Source organism: Chrysemys picta, chromosome 21, assembly GCF_011386835.1.
Source record: "Chrysemys picta bellii isolate R12L10 chromosome 21, ASM1138683v2, whole genome shotgun sequence".
Lineage (NCBI taxonomy): Eukaryota > Metazoa > Chordata > Testudines > Emydidae > Chrysemys > Chrysemys picta.
The window spans coordinates 18,160,071-18,180,204 of record NC_088811.1 but is presented as its reverse complement, the minus strand read 5'-3'; the positions used below and the strand labels follow the sequence as shown (position 1 = coordinate 18,180,204).

The window sequence follows — 20,134 nt, the reverse complement described above, 5'->3', positions numbered from 1 at the left end:
TATATCCATAGAATTATTTGGAATCTTGAGGAATTTCGTTCCTGTCCGGCTCCTCGCTTGGCTGGCAGGCGACATTGTTTTTGTTCCTAAGTGTCGCAGTGACAGCGATCTGCCCCTGTTCAGATCACGCTGTGTCCCATCGCGTGTGAAGCCGAGAAACGCCCGGCTGGTAATTGCAGGGATGCCTTTGGGATGGGGACACCAGTTACTTTGTCCAGCGGAAGGTCTATAGATAGCTTTGGCTCTGAATGGGGTGACGTCCCGCTCCGTCTCCTGTGGCAGTGTTGCTTTTCGCTATCGGAGCTGAAGTTACTGGGTTAATCCCGGCATCTGCAGTGTGAATGAACCCCGGGAATGCTGAACTGAACTGAGTGTGTGTGGGGAGGAGAGAGGTGGCTAAGTGGAAAGGCCATCGAATAATATCCTTGAAGGAAATGCTACCGCACTGTCAAAGCTTCCCGGCCTTCCTCCTTGTCCAACTGCGAGTGTCTATATTTAAATTACCAGCTCAGCCCACAGCCACAGGCAGGAAATTACTTCACAGGAGAGTCACATGTGAGGGAGGATTTGATCACCACGCTCCAAACAGTTTCTTTTGGCCAAGTGACTAATTAGACTGAGGGAGGTTTGTTTTGAATTGTTCATTTGTGCTTTATAAGGATATTTGCAGGAGGCAGCTCAAGAGGACATATAAAATGCACAGAGCTCTTTAAAGCAGGGCTGAGCAATACCGTGCGTCTTGTACAGCACGGAGCACGTTGTTGAAGATCCGCAAGCGATAAGCGGACAGGTTACAGGTGTGGTGTTGGGAAGTGCAGGTAGGGGTAGGGTGGTTACACAGGGTTGGCACAGGTTTATGTTTTTACCGGGTATATAGGCAGGTGTTTGGAGACACCTTGATGATCGTTTTGCTAGCGCAGTTACAGAACCAGGGGTGGGTGCTTATAATGATCATTTCCCCCCCGGGCTGTCTCTGGATAATTTTCAGCTAGTGGCGAGCCAGGCCCAACCATTTCATGATCTGATTAGAGCATCCATGTTTCAACCTGTGTTACCCAAAACTAGCTTTAAAGGGTTGTCACTAGCTTGGTTTCCCCCAGTCAGTGTGGACATGAGCTATGTAATAACTAGGTCACGATCCCAAACTGGAGATGACCTCCAGAGGTCAGTCTGTACTACCAGGGGTTGGGTACCATGAGTTTCAGGTAAAATCCTGTCCCATCCCACTTCCTTGATCCTACCACATCCTTTCCCTCAACTGGTTTCCGAATTAAATCCAAGCTTCCCATCCTCCCCTTCAAGGTTCTGCTAAATTCCACCCCTGGCTATGCGTTTGGTTTCCTTTCTTACTACTCTCCGGTGCCTTCATTTCGTTCAGGCTTGCAGCCAAACGGCTTCCTTTTCCCACTCCCGTTTTCAGGCCACTTTCCATGTTGTCTCCGACTCTGGGAGCTCCGTCCTCTAACCCACTGTCCCTGGTGCCCCCCTGAAAGCCCAGTGCTTCTGCCAGGTTCACTAGGATTGACCCACCTGAGCTAGCCGTGCAGCCCTATAATAATCATTGTGGCTCAGGCCTGGCCTGTCTTGTCTCTTCATTTAGGCTGGAAGCCCCGTGGAGCAGTGGCCACGTGTGCCTTGTGTAGCACCAAGCCCCCGGCTGTGCTTCACTGAGAACTCTGTTCGATGGCTTTTGTGTGTGTCATAGATGCCGTCTCCCATCCATTGCATAGTGGTAGCACTTTATTCTGCCGTGTGGAGAGCGCCAGTTTAGTCACTGGATGCCCACTCCCGCTTGACAGGGCCTGGAACTGTTGTGGGCTTTGCAGTCAGCCCCCGAGGGTAGTATCGCATCCCTTCGATGATAGGCATGTGGGCTGTGCCCTCCCTCCCAAGTGACTGCTCAGTGTTTTATTTCCTCCTTTCCTAAATGTTGTTCCCGCCTCTCAGCCGAGATTGGAAACTCTTTGGGGAAAGGAGTCTGGCATCCCTGCAAAGTGCCAGGCACGTCCAGAGTGCTACACAAGTAATCTGGTGCCCGTCTCTGCAGCAGCAGCTCTGATGGATTCTGCCCCACGCTGCCCGCTGGAAGAGGCGTCAGGAATGCAGGCCCAGTCCTCAGGTTGTTTGCAAGAGGGGAGGTTCCACTTTGTCTAACACTGAGCAGGTGTGTTCTTCTTGGGGGCTGGGCGTGTCACCCATCCCTTGATGTATCTATGTGCCTGTAATTCACCTGCACGGTTCTGGGTCCATTGATCCACAGCCGTCGAGACCCCGTCCCCATTATGGACCCCGGGAGCTCTCTCTTGTGGGTGTGTTTGGTGTGGAGTTTTTGGGTTGCGTCCCCAGTGCTAACAGCCCAGCAGCTCCGAATTAAAATGGCTTGATTCAGAGGCCCTGAGTCAGCCTTGGGAGGAATCACTGTGTGTGCGTGTCTGCTGTGCACAGGCGCCCCACATTCACGGGGCTGGTGCCGTCACATGACCGTGAGCCTTTCAGTACAAACAAGTCACACGAGTGCATCGCCCAGCTCCTGACATTGCAGAGGAAAGACTCATCGCATGCACATGTATTTGCACTAGATTCGCCCCGGCCGTCGCTGTAGATTGGATGTGGGTGTGGCAGAATGGTAGCAAAGCCGGGCTTTGCACGACAGAGAATATGTACAATGCAGGGCTACGCCCCCGGACAGAGATTTATTTTTCTCAGATAAATATCACATGTATATGTTTGTGCCCGTTCAGTTTGTCGCTAATGCTAGGCTGCACGGGACCCCTTGGTTGTCTGCCCCTTGTGTGCTGAGTGCAGTTGAGGAGTGCTAGCTTTCAAGGCAGTCTGGCAGATAAGGAAGGGAAGGCTGCATTAGGAATCCTGCTCATCAAAGACTCGTGAGGCACCCAGTGTCAGTTCAAATAGAAACTGCCTTGCTGACTTACTGCATGCTGCCCGTAGGAGCACCAGAATGCCCAACACTGTTTTAAGGTGTTGCCAATGGCCCGTGCCCTGGCACCGCTGACACTGTGGTTCAGAAGGCAGGTTCCTCCTCGGTGATGCCCTGTGTCAGAGGCTCCTTAAAGAATGCAGGAGGCATGTTGTGAAACTTCTGTTTCTGCTGACGTTCCTTCCCCTAGTGGGAAATGCCGCAGAAACTCCTTGGAGATGTGTAGAAATCTGGATGAAAAATGCTCGATGGCCATCACCGTTCAGAGGCAGAGGAGATGATCTAATCCGGGGGATTTGCTGACTGTTTCCAAGCAGCAGGACAGTGTGATGCAGTTCCTTAAATAAAAAACCGGTTGAGCTCTCGGGACTGCTCTCCAGCGCCATAAATGTAGCCATGTTGGAGAGTCTCAGGCAGGCCGTAAGCTACGAATGGCGAATGGCGTTAGCTCGTTTCTAGCTGTGCAAAGGAAGAACAGGGACGGTAATTGAAACAGTCTAAATTGGTTTGGGGAAGGAGGGGAAGAAAATGAGGAAATGCTTAAAATAGTTCAGCTATGTGCTGTTGAGACCTGGATTCCTTCCCAGAAATGGGAAATTCCCATAGTCGGGACAGTGAGGTATTCAGGAGCTTTCAGCCAAGGATAATACACCATCATGACCTTCCAGGGCTGGGTGTGCATACGGAGACTCACTGCAAGACGGGCAGGTGAGGTGAGATGGTCAAGGGAAGAGACATTCCCGACGAAGGGGAGATAAAGATCATCCTTGCCATGTGATAGAACCTCTCTGCTGGTGATCTCAAAGCACGTTACAAGCATTGCTAGCTTAATTACACCTCATGGCAGCCCTGGGAGAGAAGCACGAAGTTACAAAACAAAAAATCATGAGTAGGATCCTCTGCTGGGGTAAATCAGCAAAGCTCCGTTGATTTCAATGGAGCGATGCTGATTTCCATCGGCTTGTATGGCCTCTGACTCATAGTTGGCTGAAAAATCATATGAGAAGTCAGCAGAGGGCCTGATTTTTCAGTTTGCTCAACATCTGCTCCTTCCGCTTTCTCCAGTCAGTGGCGGAGCCGAGAATAAGAGCGTCAGTCCTGGAGGGACATATGTTAATGTCCTGGAAGGAGACCTGTCGGGACTCCTTGGATTCTACTCCTGCTCCCCTATGGTGCATGAATTGTACGTAGCTGGGATGAGCCACAAACTTCTGCTCTCTAATTATGGGTCTGGCACTAACTTATTCTGTGGCAGGCACTTAACCTCCTTGTGCCTCAGTTCCTCATCTCTAAAATGGGGAAACGCTTGTACGTTGCGGGATGGAGTATTCCCTAAGCCTGTGCAGTGAGAGTCCCGTACTCTGTAGGAGTGAAGTGTTGGTACTATTGTAGTGTACATGGTGAAGGGAAGCCATTTTGGTAAAGGGAGCAAATGGCCATTTCATGCTTCCAGGGTGTGGTTTATAAATAAGGAGGAAAACCCCGATGGTGGGGAGTGCGCAGACCCTCCCAGGACGGGGCCTAGGGAGAAACAGCAGAGCCTCCTGTATTCTGTTTACTAGCAATATAATGATGAGTTTCCAAGTGGCTTAAATGCAGACTGGACTGTGTCCATTACACCACTTGTTTGGTCAGGAATCCAGCACTTTTATTCCCTAAATCAACGCACTCTGTAAACTCGGCTTGTCCCAACCCTGAGCAACCACCTCCCTCAGAGCAAGGAGCTGCCATGGGTAAATGTGTAGGGCCTATCAGAACCCACCCTGCTTTACATCTGTTACTCAATGGGACCGTGCCTTTAAATGTGACTTCATTCCTGGCCCCTAGGTCTCCTCACTGTGGGAACGTGTTAAAGCGTTGGCTGGAGATAATGGCTGTCATAGATGTTGAATAATTGAATATTCTGCTGTTCTTCCCCCACCCTGGAACTGCCTATTAATAGCATAATCTTCCAGGGTATTTTCATCCATCAAAAAGCTGAGAAAATACGATTAGCTTTATGCAGCAGGGTGGGGAGAAAGGATTTGGGGGAATAAACTGGGATAAAGATTGAAGTGGGGTGTGAGCTCCAGGGGGGTTAAATGGTTTTTTTGCCAAACATGAACGGTGATCGCTTCTTACCACCTCTGCCCTGCTAACACAGACCAGCGCCTCCAGGATGGATCGCGGTTACTCTATAAACCTCCAGAGAAGCCAGCGCCTCCCTGATACATTTAAAAGTAATTAAAAAGCTTTGATCCATGTCTTAGTGGCACAGCCTTATTCGTGAGTCATTCTGGTGGGGTTGTGGAGCCAGTCCTGCCTGGAGAACTCGCTGCCTTGGAAGGAACAAAGAGAACGACTGCACTAAAAAGCATCTGATTCCACCTGGGATAGAGCCCGTGAATAATCTGAGAGCCACACCGGTGGCTTTATGATGGGTGTCTTGGAATGATTGCTGAGAGCTCAGACTGTGCCCAGCTCCGTTGAGAGCACAGAGGAAGATACCGTCCCTGCCATCTAGATTACACAGGACAGACAGACATACGCCATGTGGTCAGATGATTCAAGCTTCACCCTTCCATCCTAGGTTGGACTGGCAGCTCCGAGGCACAGCCGGTCTTTCTCCTGCTTGGGGGTAGGATTCCCTGGGTGGGATCAGTTCTACACCAGAAACCCTTGCTCTGCAGGACTCTCTTCTGCTTTGTCTTAGTTAAAAGTCCACTTCCTCCTGAACTGGGCCTGGGATACTGGCCTGAAGTCTATGATTTGTAAGGGAGTCTACAGTGCAGTGGGGTTTGTCCAACGTTGAGAGTCCAGACAGCCCTTCCCCCCAAAAAAACCTACTCTGCTGTGTTACTCCAGCATCAATCTGCACTAATTCCATTGACATTGAGCGAGGCTGGGTTTACACCACTTGGACTGAGAGCAGAATTTGGCCCTGAGTGGGAAGCAACTCCTAATTAATCCATAAACCAGTAACCATTTTAGATCCTACCAGATTCAAAGCCTCCGCTAAGATATCATGCTAAAGAAAAAGCACTTAGAGAGAATCCTGCCCCTTAATCCGTACAACCAAAGGCTTGGCTCTAATTGTCTGAGCCTGACACTTCACAGCTACTAGCAACAGCCTGGGGTCTGTCTGTCTGTCTAGCTGAGAACAGTGAAGCAGGGGCCACCTTGGATCAGAGGACTGCAAATTGGATGGGTCTGATGCTGGGACTTGATACAATTCAGTCCTGGGCCAGTGCCGGAAAGGGGCTAGGTGCCCGAGGGATCAGATGTGGTTTTCTGGTCTGCTGTCTTGTAAACTGTCAGAGCTAGAAACAAAAGCTGTGAACCATGGCTACCGCATAAGCAGCAGGTCCAGCACTTCTAACCTGGCTTCTCTGTTGTGCTCATGTGGCACCGTTCGGATGGTCAGTGTCTGAAATGCAGGGGCTTTGTCCATTTAGAAAATGCTGAGCGCAAACAGGCTGCATCGAGGGCCCCATAAAACCTTGTCTCAGCGTGTCTTCTGAACTGAGAGAGAGGCTAACGGTTAAAATCACACTGGCATTGAAGCTGGGGGTAGAAAAAAGATGATAATCAAACTGTGGTTTTCAGCGTTCATTATTAACTCAAAACTACTAACATTGGTCTTGACACAGGGATCAGAACGGGAAAGAATGTCAGTGGCTCTGATGAATTGTCTGGCCAAGGCAAGTATGCTCAGAATATGAGAGCTCCTTGTCTTCGGTCAAAGACTGCATGGGAGGACTCTCTCTAGATATGACATTGGATGGTCTCCAACGCTCTTCTGCTTGGGTAGAAGAAACAACATTTGCCATTTGTTGCACTTGATTTCGCAGACCCAAAGCATGACCAATCATGTCTTCTTAATTCCAGTCGTGGGCTTCCTAGCCAAGCTAAGCAGGGAGACCTCACTTTAATTCTTCAGGGTCCCTCTTCTCTGGAAACACTTCAGAGTCTGATTTGATAGAGCTCAGTTGGAAAAGGTGACTGCAAACACCTGTAAAGCATGTGAGTCCTTCATTTGTTCTACAGAAATCGCGCTGGTGGGAGTCTGAGGTCGTAAGAATTAGAGGTGATCAAGGCCCATTAGATCATTTCCCTCATTCCCTAGGAGCCTAGTTCAGGGTCACATTGTGCAAATCACGTGGTTCCTCACTACCATGCTACCTATGTTATATGGGAGTAGTTAATGTGAGGCATATGACTAAGATTAGAATGTAATCAGTAATCCTACCGTATGAATCCTGAGTACGTGTAAGAAATGGCCCCAAATAAGCTGCTAAACCAGATGTATAATAGAAGGCTGGCAAGGCAGCGTGTGAGAGAATTAGGGTTTAGAGCTAAGGGGATTTCCAGTGTCTCTCAGCATTTTTTGCAAAAACAGAAAAATAATTTACGATGTACTGCAAGAAGTACAAGGTCTGGGCCCTCCGAGCCATCAGCTAGAGCAGGCCCATACTGCGGCTGTAGCCTCTCTCCTCGTCTCTTCGCTAAGAATCTACATTCCCATCCCAGTGAAAGTGCTGCCTGTGAAATTGCCTTTCTGACTGATGTGCTGGGCTGAGCATAAGTGCAACGAGAAACGAGAGATCCATTTTCAGGCCATGAAATCTGATCTTAATGGAACCCAGGGGCTAATGGCGAAGACTCTTGTTTTATAAGCCCAATTATGCAACACTGTCAGAGAGCAGTCCAGTGGTAGAATGTGTGCAGTTCAGAGCCTCGCTAGCAAAGAGCCCTTTATCAGTATCAAAGACAAACAAGTGTCTGACTTAAGCCAATAGTAGTAAGGAAAGGGTTCCTGCCTCTCTCTGTCCTTAATCTCCTCCTGTGATTCTTTCATGTTGCTGAGGTCTCTGATCCGGGTCTAATCTTAAAGTACATAATGTGTGCTGCACTATCTAGGAACCCTAGCCCTAGCTTTAATTGTCTTGTCTCTTCCCTGTTTACACTGATATCCTATCTGATCCACTGGTCATTTAGATCCAGTATGATTATCCAAACGTAGCTCAACTGGATTTGATGTAGTAAAAAGTGTTGTTAGCCAATAATAATGTTCTTGTCTAGTTCCTTTCATTTGGTAACCTCAGACTGTCTTTTATAACTGAGACTGGAGCCTCACGACACGCCTGTGGAGTCGGTGATGATACTCCATTTTACACATTGGGAAACTGAGACACAGAGTGGGAAGGGGACTTGCCCAAGGCCATATAGTGAGTCTGTGGCAGGGCCAGCAATAGCATCCAGACCCCTTGATTTCATCATTTCAAACTGGTTTTGTAAACTGTGAGCCATGCACGTATGATTTGGTTTATAGACACCGTTTTTCCAGGGGGTTTAATGGAACCCCCAACATACCTTTTAACTCCAGTGCAGAGATGTCCAGCAGCATGACCGTGGAGTAACACGTTGAGTTGCATTTTTCCGAAATGAGCGCATGCTTCTGTGGATTATTTTGTTCCTCCCAATGCTTCAGGGTGCTCTTGAAAACAAGTTGCTGCACCGCTCTGAGCTAGATCTAGGTGTGACTTATTAAACTGTGGTTTATTAATGCTTTCCTGTAGTGCTTGCTGAGTTTCAAAGGGCGTATTCTGTTGCCTACATGATTACCAGCGGTGATAGCGTTTAGTGTATGTCAAGATTGGGGTAGAGATGGGCCAAATCCAGACACGCAAAGGGACTACATCTGAGCTTTGCGACTCAGACCTGCTGCTAGGTTTTGGAGAGCAGCCTCCTACGTGCGTTTTAATGTGCAGGAGTGGAGGCTGTTGATATCACAGAAGGCGGCTCAGAGCCATTCTTTAGCGAGGTGTTTCCATCTGCAAGAACAGCTGCTGTTGGGGAGAAATGACAGGATAACCTCTGCTCTGTTAAAAGCTTACGCAGAACAAATCTGACTGTTCAGGTGGGCAGACTGAACTGGAGCTGGGTATTTAAACCAGGCCGTGGCAGCTGCCATCCGAGTCTCTCTCTTTCCCAAGCCCAGGGCAGTTCTGTGACTGACCAGGCTGTCCTGAAAGGCGGCATTGTGGGAGCAGTGCAAATGAGCCGGCCTCTAGAACCCAATGCTGTTCTTTGCCCGTCTCGCGCATTCCGTGTGGACGATCTCCGAGCACTTTACAGACCTTAAAAACGGAAGTCTCATTACCGCCCTGGGTGGCAGGACAGTATCGCCACCCTTGTTTTATAGACGGGGAAACTGAGGCACAGAGGCACAATGACTCAGCCAAAATTGCACAGCGAGTCAGTCACAAAGCTGGGGATGGGAACCCAGATCTCCTGCCAAAGACCATTCTCGAGACAGGTGGGTCAGTCTGAGGCTTAGTACAGCCAATTAGCTGCAATTATACTTTATTTATTACGAAGATGCATGACCATCTCCTTGCATCTGTGTAATAATAGTAATACTGGGCGCTTCTCCTGGGCCTGTAACCTGGGGGGCCCTAACTGCGTCACAAACATTGATGAATTCAACTCCAGCCCCTCCCCGGGTATTATCCCCATTTTATAGATGGGGAAACTGAGGTGGTGATTTGCCAGTGGTGCCTCAGGGAGTCAGTCAGAGCCAGGAACTGAACTCCCAGTCCTGCGCCCTAACCCCAAAGCCCAGCTAGCTGTATAAAAAGGGAGAATTGGACTGATGTGTCATTACCCTTTAGAGAGAGGCTTGGGGAGGGCTCATGTTACCTTTGAGCAGTTGTCCTATTGGATGATGAATGTTCGTTTTGGCGCACATGCCCGGCTGTGAGAACCGTGCCTACACATCAGAGATCCACACGCTCTCCTCACCCCAGCGATAACCTGGTTCCTTTAGTGACTGCCAGGGCAGAAAAGCAGAGGGGACTTCAGCACTGACCAGCAGAGACACGACATCCACACCCAGTGAAGTGCCTGTCTCGCTAGTGTCAGCGCAGCCATAGGCACCGACTCCGGGGGTGCTCTGGGGCTGGAGCACCCATGGGGAAAAAGTGGTGGGTGCTCTGCACCCACCAGCAGCTCCCCGCCCCAGCTCACCTCTGCCTCCGCCCGCCTCCACCTCCTCCCCTGAGCACACCGCCGAGTCCTGCTTCTCCCCCCTCCCTCCCAGCGCTTGTGCCGTGAAACCGCTGTGGGGGAGGAGGAGGAACGCGGCGTGCTCAGGGAAGAGGCGGGGCCGGAGCGGAGATTTGGGGAGGGGTCCAATAGGGGCAGGGAGGGGGCGGAGTCGGAGGGGGGGTGGGGGGGCGCGAGCACCCGCCGGCGCCAAGGAAAGTTGGCGCCTGTGAGCGCAGCTCTTGTGAATCCAGTGAAAATTGTTGCCATCTCTCGCTCGTGCGCACCTATGGCGTCTCCAGAGCAATGTTCTCTAGATGCTGTTGTACGTCCATACGCCATTTCAAGGCCTCCTTTGTGACATTGTGGCTAACACCCAGTTCACCTCTGAAGCCATATTTGAGGCACTGCCTTCTGATGTGTTGGGTGGTTCGGATGTTCTGACCGCAGTTGCAGGAAGTAGTCTTTGATTTTCAGCTTGTGCATCGAGTAGCCACATCATCCATGGTTGGGGCAATAATAATTTGCTTGTTTGGAACGGTAGAGGAGGTCCAGACACTTTGCCGTTCCCTGGCTGGCTCCAGAGGCCTGGGGAGATCATAGCGCCATCTCTAAAACCAGGCTGTTCAACAGGCTGTTCGTTCAGCACTTCTCGTTCAAAATGGGCCAAGATTGGCCGGTGTTTCCAAGAACTGATGACTCATAAAGTCCTGAAGTGACTGGCTAGTATCCAAAGCATAAGGAATAAATATTTAGACACAAATACATGCTGGAAACATGCAACGACAATAAAGAAATATGAATCCTGCTCCGAAATCCCCTTCCCTTTAAAAGCACAGCCCTGCTGGCTGACCTGTGGCGCATGTCTCTGTGCCGCTTGGAAAATCGCCTGCCAAATATGTACACATGGGTGCAAGCTGGTGGGTTTTTCAATGTGCTCAGCAAGCCATGGGGAGAGTCTTGCAGTCCAGTATGTCACCTGTCCGGTAGGGCACTAAGGCTGCGAGGAGATAGGAGTGAAGTCTGATGGAATTGCACTTGTTTGCCCCAGGTCTGAATGTGGCCCTGAAACTGCATATGGGTGAGTTAAGGGCTGGGGGTTTCCTTACATCAGGGCGGGTCACTGAAGGAATGTATGAATATGGCCCTAGAGATTGTAATGTCCTCTGCGTGGTAGCTGACACCGTCTCTTCTATTTTCAGTTGCAGAGTTACTTTGCAGCCTGTGAGGATGAGACCCCAGCAATTAGGAATCATGACAAAGTCCTGCAGCGGCTGTGTGAGCACCTGGACCACGCTCTGCTTTATGGGTAAGATCTACCATGCTGTGGGATGATGCGTTCAGCCGGTCTGTGCCCCACCCACGTTACAGAGCTGGGCTTGAAGAAGGGATGGGGTGTTCAGGAAGGGGAACAAATGATTTCATTATGCAGTGTCCTAGTGGGATCCCTGGATGCATATTTTGACTACCTGCTTCTAAACCCCGGTGTCGAGGTCATCCTAGCTGGAAAAAAATACTGCAGGGCACCAAGATTAGGGCCCCAATTCTTGTTTCCTCCTTTCCAATCTCTTCCTTCTTTTGTCTTTCCCTCACCATTTGAAAGGTCCTCTCCTCCTCCCACCTCTCTGAATTTCCTCCCCTTCTCTCCTCTGTTTTTTATTCAGAACCCGGTGCTTGGGTTTTGAAAAAGTCGTCCCAATTAGGAAACCCTCTGTAGCTTATCCTGTCCCAGCCGGATGCTGAGACACCATGATGACATTCAAGGTTAGGTGATTTCCAGTACGGACTATGGAGAGCGCATCCCTCCCTCCACTCTTTCTAGGCAATAACTTATTTGCTTCAGGGTCTGAAAACGATGAATTCTTTCCTTAATTATCCTTTCTGTTTCCATTCTCCCAGGCTGCAAGATCTCTCTTCAGGCTACTGGGTGCTGGTCGTTCACTTCACCCGCAGGGAAGCCATCAAGCAGATAGAAGTCCTGCAACATGTCGCCACCAATTTGGGGCGCAGTGAGTATTTTATTCTTCACCTTCTAGGGCAGCTCTCTCAGTGGGCGAGTCGCAGTTCTAGGAAAGCTGGCATGAGATCTGAGTCGGCTTTATTGCCAGACCAGGAAGTAGGGAGTCGTTGTGTGGTGACCATAGGTAGCACAGGCTGTTTGTTACAGAGGTGCGTAGATCACCTGGAATGAGACAATTTTAATAAGAAATACTGCAAGCCCAGTTACCAGGTGTTAGTGGAATGCCTCAATCCCCCATTTGGATGCTCAGATCTGGGCATAGAAGCCCATAGATTACTTGGGCCCTAAGACCGGGTTGAAACATGCAAATACAGATTGAAGTATCCAAATGCAGGATTTGGACAGCGCCAGCACCAGAAAACTGGGCTGGGCATGGCAGTGAAGTGTCTTATAGGATGTCTCCTGATTGTCCCCTTTTGGGGTTTGCACACAGATCTCATAGCCAGACTTTTCTGAATCGAAGGTCTGGATGTGATTCTAATGCATCTCTGACACAAACCAACCAGCCAGGCTGTGGAATTGGCTTGTAGGAGAGATTTTGGCAGCATGACCCTAGGTGATTTGTATAGGCCTCTCCCATTCTGTCCCGGAAGGTTACTGTGTAACTGCCACAGGTACTGAAGCACCTTTTCCTTTGAGACAGACAGAGGACATGTGATGTGAAATGTGCAGATGTTTTTTGCCCATTATTAAAAGTGCCCGGAACCAATTCACATCAAGGCCAGCTTTGAGCAGGAGTGCTGTCGAGAGCCCCCCTGCTCTACCAGATTATCCCTACTCTCTTCCCACCGCTTCCTCCCTACCCCGATGAGAGGAGAGCAGAGCAGAGCGCATTCCTCATCCTTCAGTGAAATTCACCTCTCTTTGCGCTCCCACGTTGTCCTCCAGCAGCTCCTGATTGTCGAGTATCCTGCTCATTATTTGAAACGATTTAGGGGGTGATTCTTGGCCTGTTAATTCTGCCTGAGTTGTTCATTGTAATTAGTCGCCATTTGAAATAACAGGTGCTTAGCTTTGGATTGCACTCGTAGGGCACGTTGAATGGTTTCTGGTTTGTGATTGGTTGAGCACAGCTCTCTTCCGATTGTGGCTTCCGCCGCAAACGCTCATGCTCATGAATCTGAAATTAATTTCCTGCTACTGCTTTCTTCAAATCTCTGCGTCCAGGAACGTTCCTGCCCGTGCCCTGGTTCACTAGACTATTCACGGCACGTGACTGCAGACGGGGCTTGAACGGCCTCAGCAAACTGCTTTAAAAATAGGAATGAATATTTGTAGGTCGTTTTTTTTTTTTTTCCCCTCCCAGTATTTGCCCAGCTCTGGAAAGCAGGGTCTGCTGGTAAATAACCTTCTATGCTTGTTTCAGGTCGAGCTTGGCTGTACCTGGCCCTCAATGAGAACTCGCTGGAGAGCTACTTAAGGCTGTTTCAGGAGAATCTAAGTCTGCTGCATAAGTACTATGTCAAGTGAGTAGCCCTGTCCTCTCAGCCCTGCCAGCTGGCTCTTGGGCTCCGCTGCTGGTTACAGTCTCCTTTTAGGAAGCTAATCTCCATTTTGCTTGAAACAAACTTGCAGCAAATCAGGTTCCACTCCCTCCCGCAAGGTCTTTGCAAACACTGAGTGGTTACAGCTGGGTTTCTAGGGAGAGGCCTGGTCGTAGACCTCAGTTGTGCGGGCACTGGATTGGCTAGTGCTGCGGACGGCATTGCTGGTGCACTGTGACCTCCCAGGCAAAGAGGAAGGTGTGCCTGCTCTATGTAACCCTGCCTGGAGCGAGCCGAAGGACCCGCTCATGGAGTTTCAGCTGCATGGAGCCAGTCTCTCACTCCTGGATGGTGGCGTATGGCTGCATGGCACTTGCTTGTCATGGCCAACTCATCCTTCTAAACATCAACAAGAATATGGAGTATGTGGGACCGTGATTGTCTTTAATAAACTAGACAGCGACCAGTAAGGCAGGGATAAGGCACATTCTCTTACACCCTTTATTGACATTTGGTAACATTTGTAAAGGTGCATAAGTGACCTTAAGAGGCGAAAAATCCCACCGACTTTCAATGAGACTCCCAAGGGACTAAATCATTTTGGAAAATCAGACTCAGGCTCCTAAGTCCCTCAGGCCCCTTTGAACATTTTACCCATAGCCATTATTACATGGTTTATGATCCTGGCAGCCTCTCGGAATGTGTTCACAACTGTTTGGGCTACTACAGGTACCTCCTGAATGTCACACCTGCTTTGTGTTACTGTACTTTGCTTCTCTCTGTCTTGAATGACTTTGACCCGCTCTTCCCCTGTCCCCCTGCCCCATAGATGTTCAAAGGAGACCATAACTGTTTTTATTTTGCAGTGAGGGGCGCTAGAGGGCCTGCCACTTGACCAATGCTTGCGATGAATTTGGTAAGCATGTGGGCTATACATTTAAAAAAGAAAGCTCACCAGCTTCTTGGCTAATTTGATGCCCTCACTGCAAGTCTAGTAGATGTCTCTTGATCCTCAAGGTTTTCAAGGAGACTCCCTGTCTGCCTCTTTCTTCCAGAGGACAGATGGTTACGGCGTGCCCCGAAGGCTGATCTTAACTCAGGAAAGGGCAAATGTCTAAAGGAAGTGCGGCCAGCTGCTCTCTTGAGCCTGCAAGAGCAGTGTGCTACCTTCACAGCCATTCAACCCTGGTTTGCCTCGAGCGCAGAAACCAAAGAGAAACCTTGACGTGCTAAAAACAATGCGATCCCACTTCGGCTGTCTGAGTCTAAAGTTGTTTACAGTGTAGCTCAGGGTCACGTCCTGGAAACCAGATGGGTGGAGAATGTGTTTTGATTTGTAAGATCATGTGCTCGGTGAGGACACTCGCAACTGTTTTGTCTCCATGCCAAAGCTGAACGTTCTTATATTTTATCTGTGTCACAGGAATGCCCTGGTCTGCAGTCATGATCACCTGACTTTGTTCCTGACGCTGGTATCTGGGCTGGAATTCATTCGCTTTGACTTGGATCTGGTGAGAATTACTGTCTTGTTTCACCGTCTTCGCTGCTGGATAGAAAGGCTGTAGAGCAGGAAAACCCCATACACCATTTGAAGCTTGGGCCAGCTTAATAGTTAATAAACTCTGCCCCTTGGCTGTCCACGGTGCCTGCCAGAGAAATGCACCCTCAGAGCTTCTCTGCTGCAGTAGTTCAGACGTAGCCCTTGGTCAGAGACATCATCCAGTTTCACAAGTCAGCACTTCTCCAGTTCTACAAAAAACGACATTCTCCGCCCTGGGCCCGGCCGGGAGAAGGCAGCATAGGGCTGTCATGTCGGACAAGGAACAGGGGCTTCTACTAAGGGAAATTTTTGCCAAGCTCTGGCAAAGACTTATTATTATAAATCACTTGCCCTGCACCATAATATGCACATTGCTTTAAAGCCTAAGTGAAACACACATTCCCTGCCTCCGGAGCTCACAACCCCAGACTGATAGGACAAGATGCTTTCAGCCATTCAAGAAAGGGAAGTGGTCAGGCTCCCTGGCTAGGAGAACATGGGGGGAATGAGTCCTGGAGGGGAGGCTTTGAGGGGGGATGCGTGGTAGATAAACACAAGCATGAGGGCAGCATGGTAGAAGGCACAACAAAGGGGAGAAGGAAATGAAGTGGGGGGAGGGCGGAGGTGGAGATTTGAATTGGGGGAGGGAGGGAGAGGAGAGATGCTGATGGGGATGAGTTGACATAGGGCCTTGCAGGTGGTGAAGGTGGATCTCATGTAGTAACAGACCAACGAAAGTGAGTCAGGGAGGGATTTCCAGGTTGGGGGTTTCTAGGAACCAAACACGTAGGTTCCAAAATCCCTACTTGTGGGGAAAAGTGACCGCAGAACTAGAGGAGATAGAGCCCATCGTGTCCATGGATGGAGAGGAAAGAATGGAGGTTGTTCCCCGTGCTCCCATGCTGTGCTGTTATCTAAGCAGCACTGAGCGTCTGTAGCCACTCGGCTGCCTGGCCACCCTAAAGCAAAAGTGCAAAGAACTCTAGCCCTGAGGAGAGGAAATGGTCATGATGGCAGACTGTCTGTTGACCTTACCACGTGTGTGTTTAGAATACCGTGGCTACGAAGGTTTCTGTTCTGAACTTTGGACAGGAAGCTACACTGAAGCTTTCACTGAAGTCCATTTGAGGTGTGACGTTTGGTTCACTTTCTCCATTGAGTCTAGTTCCATCAGCTACTCTGTGGCTGGCACAGGTTTGCTTCCTGCTGCAAGTTCAATTTCCTGGTGGTGTCCCCTTCCTCCTCCGGTGTCCGGTCAGCACAAGTGGCCTGCTGCTGGATCTGCACGTCAGTTTTGTTTCCTCAGCATCTGTGTGCTACAAGAAAAGAGATTGTGTTAGCCAGTGTCAATAACTGAGTTCTCATAGACTCATAGACTTTAAGGTCAGAAGGGACCATCATGATCATCTGGTCTGACCCCCTGCATGCTCCAGGCCACAAAACCGTCCCTACCCTTCCCTTGACTCTGCTGATGAAGTCCCCAAATCCTGTGTCTTGGTGACTTCAATTTGCAGAGAACCCTCCTGCTAGCGATCCCTGCCCCATGCTGCGGAGGAAGGCGAAAAACCTCCAGGGCCTCAGCCAATCTACCCTGGAGGAAAATTCCTTCCCGACCCCAAATATGGCGATCAGTAAAACCCCGAGCATGTAGGCAAGAGTCTCCAGCCTGACCCCTGTTAGCCATTATACTATTTACCTGCTATTGCTCGGTATTCCTCAGCTAATATGTTCCATGTATACGTGTGTGGAACTAGAAATGCGATTAAATCTAACTCTGGCTTGTATTTCCTAGGGTTCCCTTTGTAGCTCTGCAATTATGAAACCAAAATATTTGATAACAGCCTGAGGGATAATGAAGTCATATGTCCAGCAAGGCTTCCTTCTCAGTCAGGGGAGAATTTTTCCAAACGACGGCACCAGTTCAGTCCCCAGTAGAGACTTAGTCACATCACGAGCTACTGTACAACCCTTGTCCTCATCAGGGGGGCTGCAAAGGCAAGGCTGAGGAGCACTGACAGAGCTGTGGGAAGGGCTGAGCTAGCAGGAGGGTCAGGATTGAGGCGCGTTGGCAGAGCTGGGTGGGGGAGCCCAGGAGAGGAACAAGAACGTGTCCTGCAGGGTCAGGATTGATGTGCAATGGTACATCTGTGTGGTGGAAGCTTGCTCGGTGCCGGACACAATTTGCCTGCTACTGGCTAGTGCTTTCAGAGTGAAGGAAAAACAAGGCACTGAAATGTTGTCTCTGCTCATCCCTTCGTTTATTAACCGTGCGTAACCAGGTTGTTTGGACATCTAATGTCATGTTTGTGTTCCACACGGCCGCCCGTGTTGTATAATGTCATCACTGGCTGAGTGGTCAGAGGAAAGGCTGCGTCTGATGGAGGGACTCTCCTCTCTGGCTCTGCTCTCAGGACGCCCCTTACTTGGACCTGGCGCCATACATGCCCGATTACTACAAGCCTCAGTATCTGCTGGACTTCGAGGATCGCCTGCCCAGCTCCATCCATGGCTCAGACAGCCTGTCACTCAACTCCTTCAACTCAGTCACCTCGACCAATCTGGAGTGGGACGACAGTGCCATTGCACCTTCAAGTGAGGGTAAGTGGCCACCCAGGACGGGGGGCGGGGGGTGGATGTGCAGCATCTGTTTGCATGAGAACTTGAATGCTACAGAAGAACGAGAGAAAAGCTCCCAGGTTCTAGGACAATACCCAACCCAGCAGAGGTCTGGTTGGCATCTCTTCTCACTGGGACTATGATTAAAGCTTTGTAGCTGGGCAACACCGGTGCCTTCCCAGATATCCAATAATGTGCTGTTCCATTTGTTAAGAATCACTAACCCACTGGGCCAGATGAGAGACAAGCTGTGGGAACTGGGTGATGAGCCGATTGTAGTGGCCAGCAGTGGGCCCCTAGTTAGCACTCTGAGCCACCTCAGTCTTGCATGCGGAGGTGTGGCCAGTGGAGACTACAGGTCCCAGCATGCTTTGCTCCATCTTGACCCAAACTGCCAGACTCTCCTGCCTAGACTGAAGATAAAAGTTTTCCAACCCACATTTGTCTTTGATGTTTTCTTTGCATCAGGGCACCTTCCAGTTCTTCAGTCTTAAAATTCCACCGGTGCTACAGGGCGGGACGCTCCTTTTTGCAGGAGCTCACTGTTATTCAGTGGAATTCTCCAGCGGGAAAGGTGGGGCGGTAAGGCTCCGATTCGGTTTCAAGCCCAGAGGATGGACACCCATCTCCTTGGTTTAATTGCTCCTATACATCCACCTGCCCTTGGGCACTGATTGCAGGGAGGCTGGGCTTGCTTCTCCCCCTGGCAGATTCAGCAGCTACCTCTGTCAGGCCTGAAGAGCAAAAGCCAGAGTGTGCTTGAGCACAGGCCTCCTGCTTCAACGTGGCGTTTAGGTCATCGATCTACAGAGGTTCATGTATAACAGTTACACCTGCGTGGTGGGTTAAAATGGACCTGCGAGGGCTGTTCCCAGCTAAGCAAGGGAAATAAAACTCCAAGCATTAGTCTTTAAGCCCTTTCCTCTGGGCTTTTTCTCTTGTCCACAAAACAAAAACAGAATCAGCTGAAAAGCCCTCGGCAATAATTCAGCCAACCGGCAGGGGACCTTGCCTCAGGCCCTGTGCTGTGGGGTTCTGGATACAGAGTCCATGATTGGGCCAACTTGACAGGACTGGGATGGCCTTTTCAGTGGGATCTGCCAGTCCCTATTGTCGGTTTGCAAAATAGAAACAGGGGTATTTACAGGTTTTAAGGGAGGAGGGTGGCCCAGTTGGGATAAATGTCTTCCAGCTACACACAGTAGTAAAGTTCACAGCAATTTTAACTAAGTCAGCAGCCTTCCTGACCTCCACAGTACAGCCAGCCTGTTGTTACTGTCGGAAGGCAGTCGGGAGCAATGCTGAAAGCCCCAGCCGCACAGATTGGAGGCAGGGCAGGGTAGAGGGCAGACTTAGCAGTAATCAGTCCATTTTGTATTGATCTCCAAGCCCTGGGTCTCTGCCATTATACTGGAGACTTGGCCCAGACTACTGGGTCCCAGCGTGTCAGGTCTCCATTGTAGATGTAACCCACCCCCTGCTCTGTCGCCATCCGCAGAACATGTCTGGATCCCGGGAATAATCGCTTATGGAATGTCCATTCGTCTGATATTGCCATTGTGTGGCCACAGTGTTAATACGGTGCACAAATAATCTTAAGGGTGAAAGGCAGGAGATGCAGCTGTGAGGCTGAAACTCCCAAGAAGCTGGAAGTGTGATTTAGAAATGGGAACTGGGAGTCCCAGCTGCTAGGTGCTGGGTTTGGCTCTGGCACAGATTCACTGCGTGACCATACTGGCTGCCCCATCCCCCTCCCACAGTGATGTAGGGGACTCAGTAAAATAAAGTTTCCAAAGTGCTTTCGAACCGTTGGCTGGAACGTGCAATCAGCACACAATGTTATTTACGCGGGCTTGCTGCAGGGTGTCAGGTGTTGGGTTCTGCGTTATATATGAGCAGCCCCCATTCCTCTCAGCGGGCTGTTGACTCTGAAGCATAACAATGACAACTGGACATTAACTCACTAACTGTTTCACTGCTGATCATTGTAATAGGAACACCCAGCTACTCTGGGATTGTAGATGGAGCTTATTCAGAGGACCATTTTTTCCCCTTAGTCTAGCCCCTGGCTTTGTAAACGTTACTGAATTAAACATCACAATACCTCTGGGAGGCAAGTGTATGTGGGGAAACTGAGGCACAGAGAGGGTAAGTAATCACCAAGCTGATCCCTCAAGTCATTGGTGGAGCTGGGGTTGGAATTCCTGGCCCCCAGCCCAGTGCACATGCCTTTAGGTATGCTACACCAATCATCCGTTTTCCAATGTTAACTTTACAACCCCTAGCATAATGGGGCCCCGATCTCTATCGGGGGGCCTTAGAAGCTACTTTAATACAAACAACGGTAATTAGTAAGGCTGACTTCCTTTTACATACATGTTTCTTAACCAGTTTCTCATTCTTTTCAGATGATTATTTTGTTTACCCCTCACTGTTCACATGCTCCCCATGTCCCCCATCCCTCCTGACTACTTGTGTTTCTAATCCTCCGTTTTATCCCTCATTTTTAT

General features: G+C 49.8%; 1 protein-coding gene across 4 annotated transcripts in view; it reads left to right on the top strand.

Annotated features, from left to right (window-relative positions):
* The window catches only part of PLEKHM2 (pleckstrin homology and RUN domain containing M2), a 56,991-nt gene that overhangs the window by 13,873 nt on the left and 22,984 nt on the right, over positions 1–20,134 (top strand). For 3 of the 4 annotated variants that reach the window (XM_065575303.1, XM_065575304.1, XM_065575302.1), the window contains exons 2-6: positions 11,167–11,273; positions 11,864–11,973; positions 13,351–13,450; positions 14,892–14,979; positions 17,420–17,606. In XM_065575303.1, coding sequence (XP_065431375.1) covers positions 11,167–11,273; positions 11,864–11,973; positions 13,351–13,450; positions 14,892–14,979; positions 17,420–17,606 — 592 coding nt within the window. The remainder of the gene's footprint in view (positions 1–11,166; positions 11,274–11,863; positions 11,974–13,350; positions 13,451–14,891; positions 14,980–17,419; positions 17,607–20,134) is intronic. The other variant, XM_065575305.1, reaches the window with a different exon arrangement.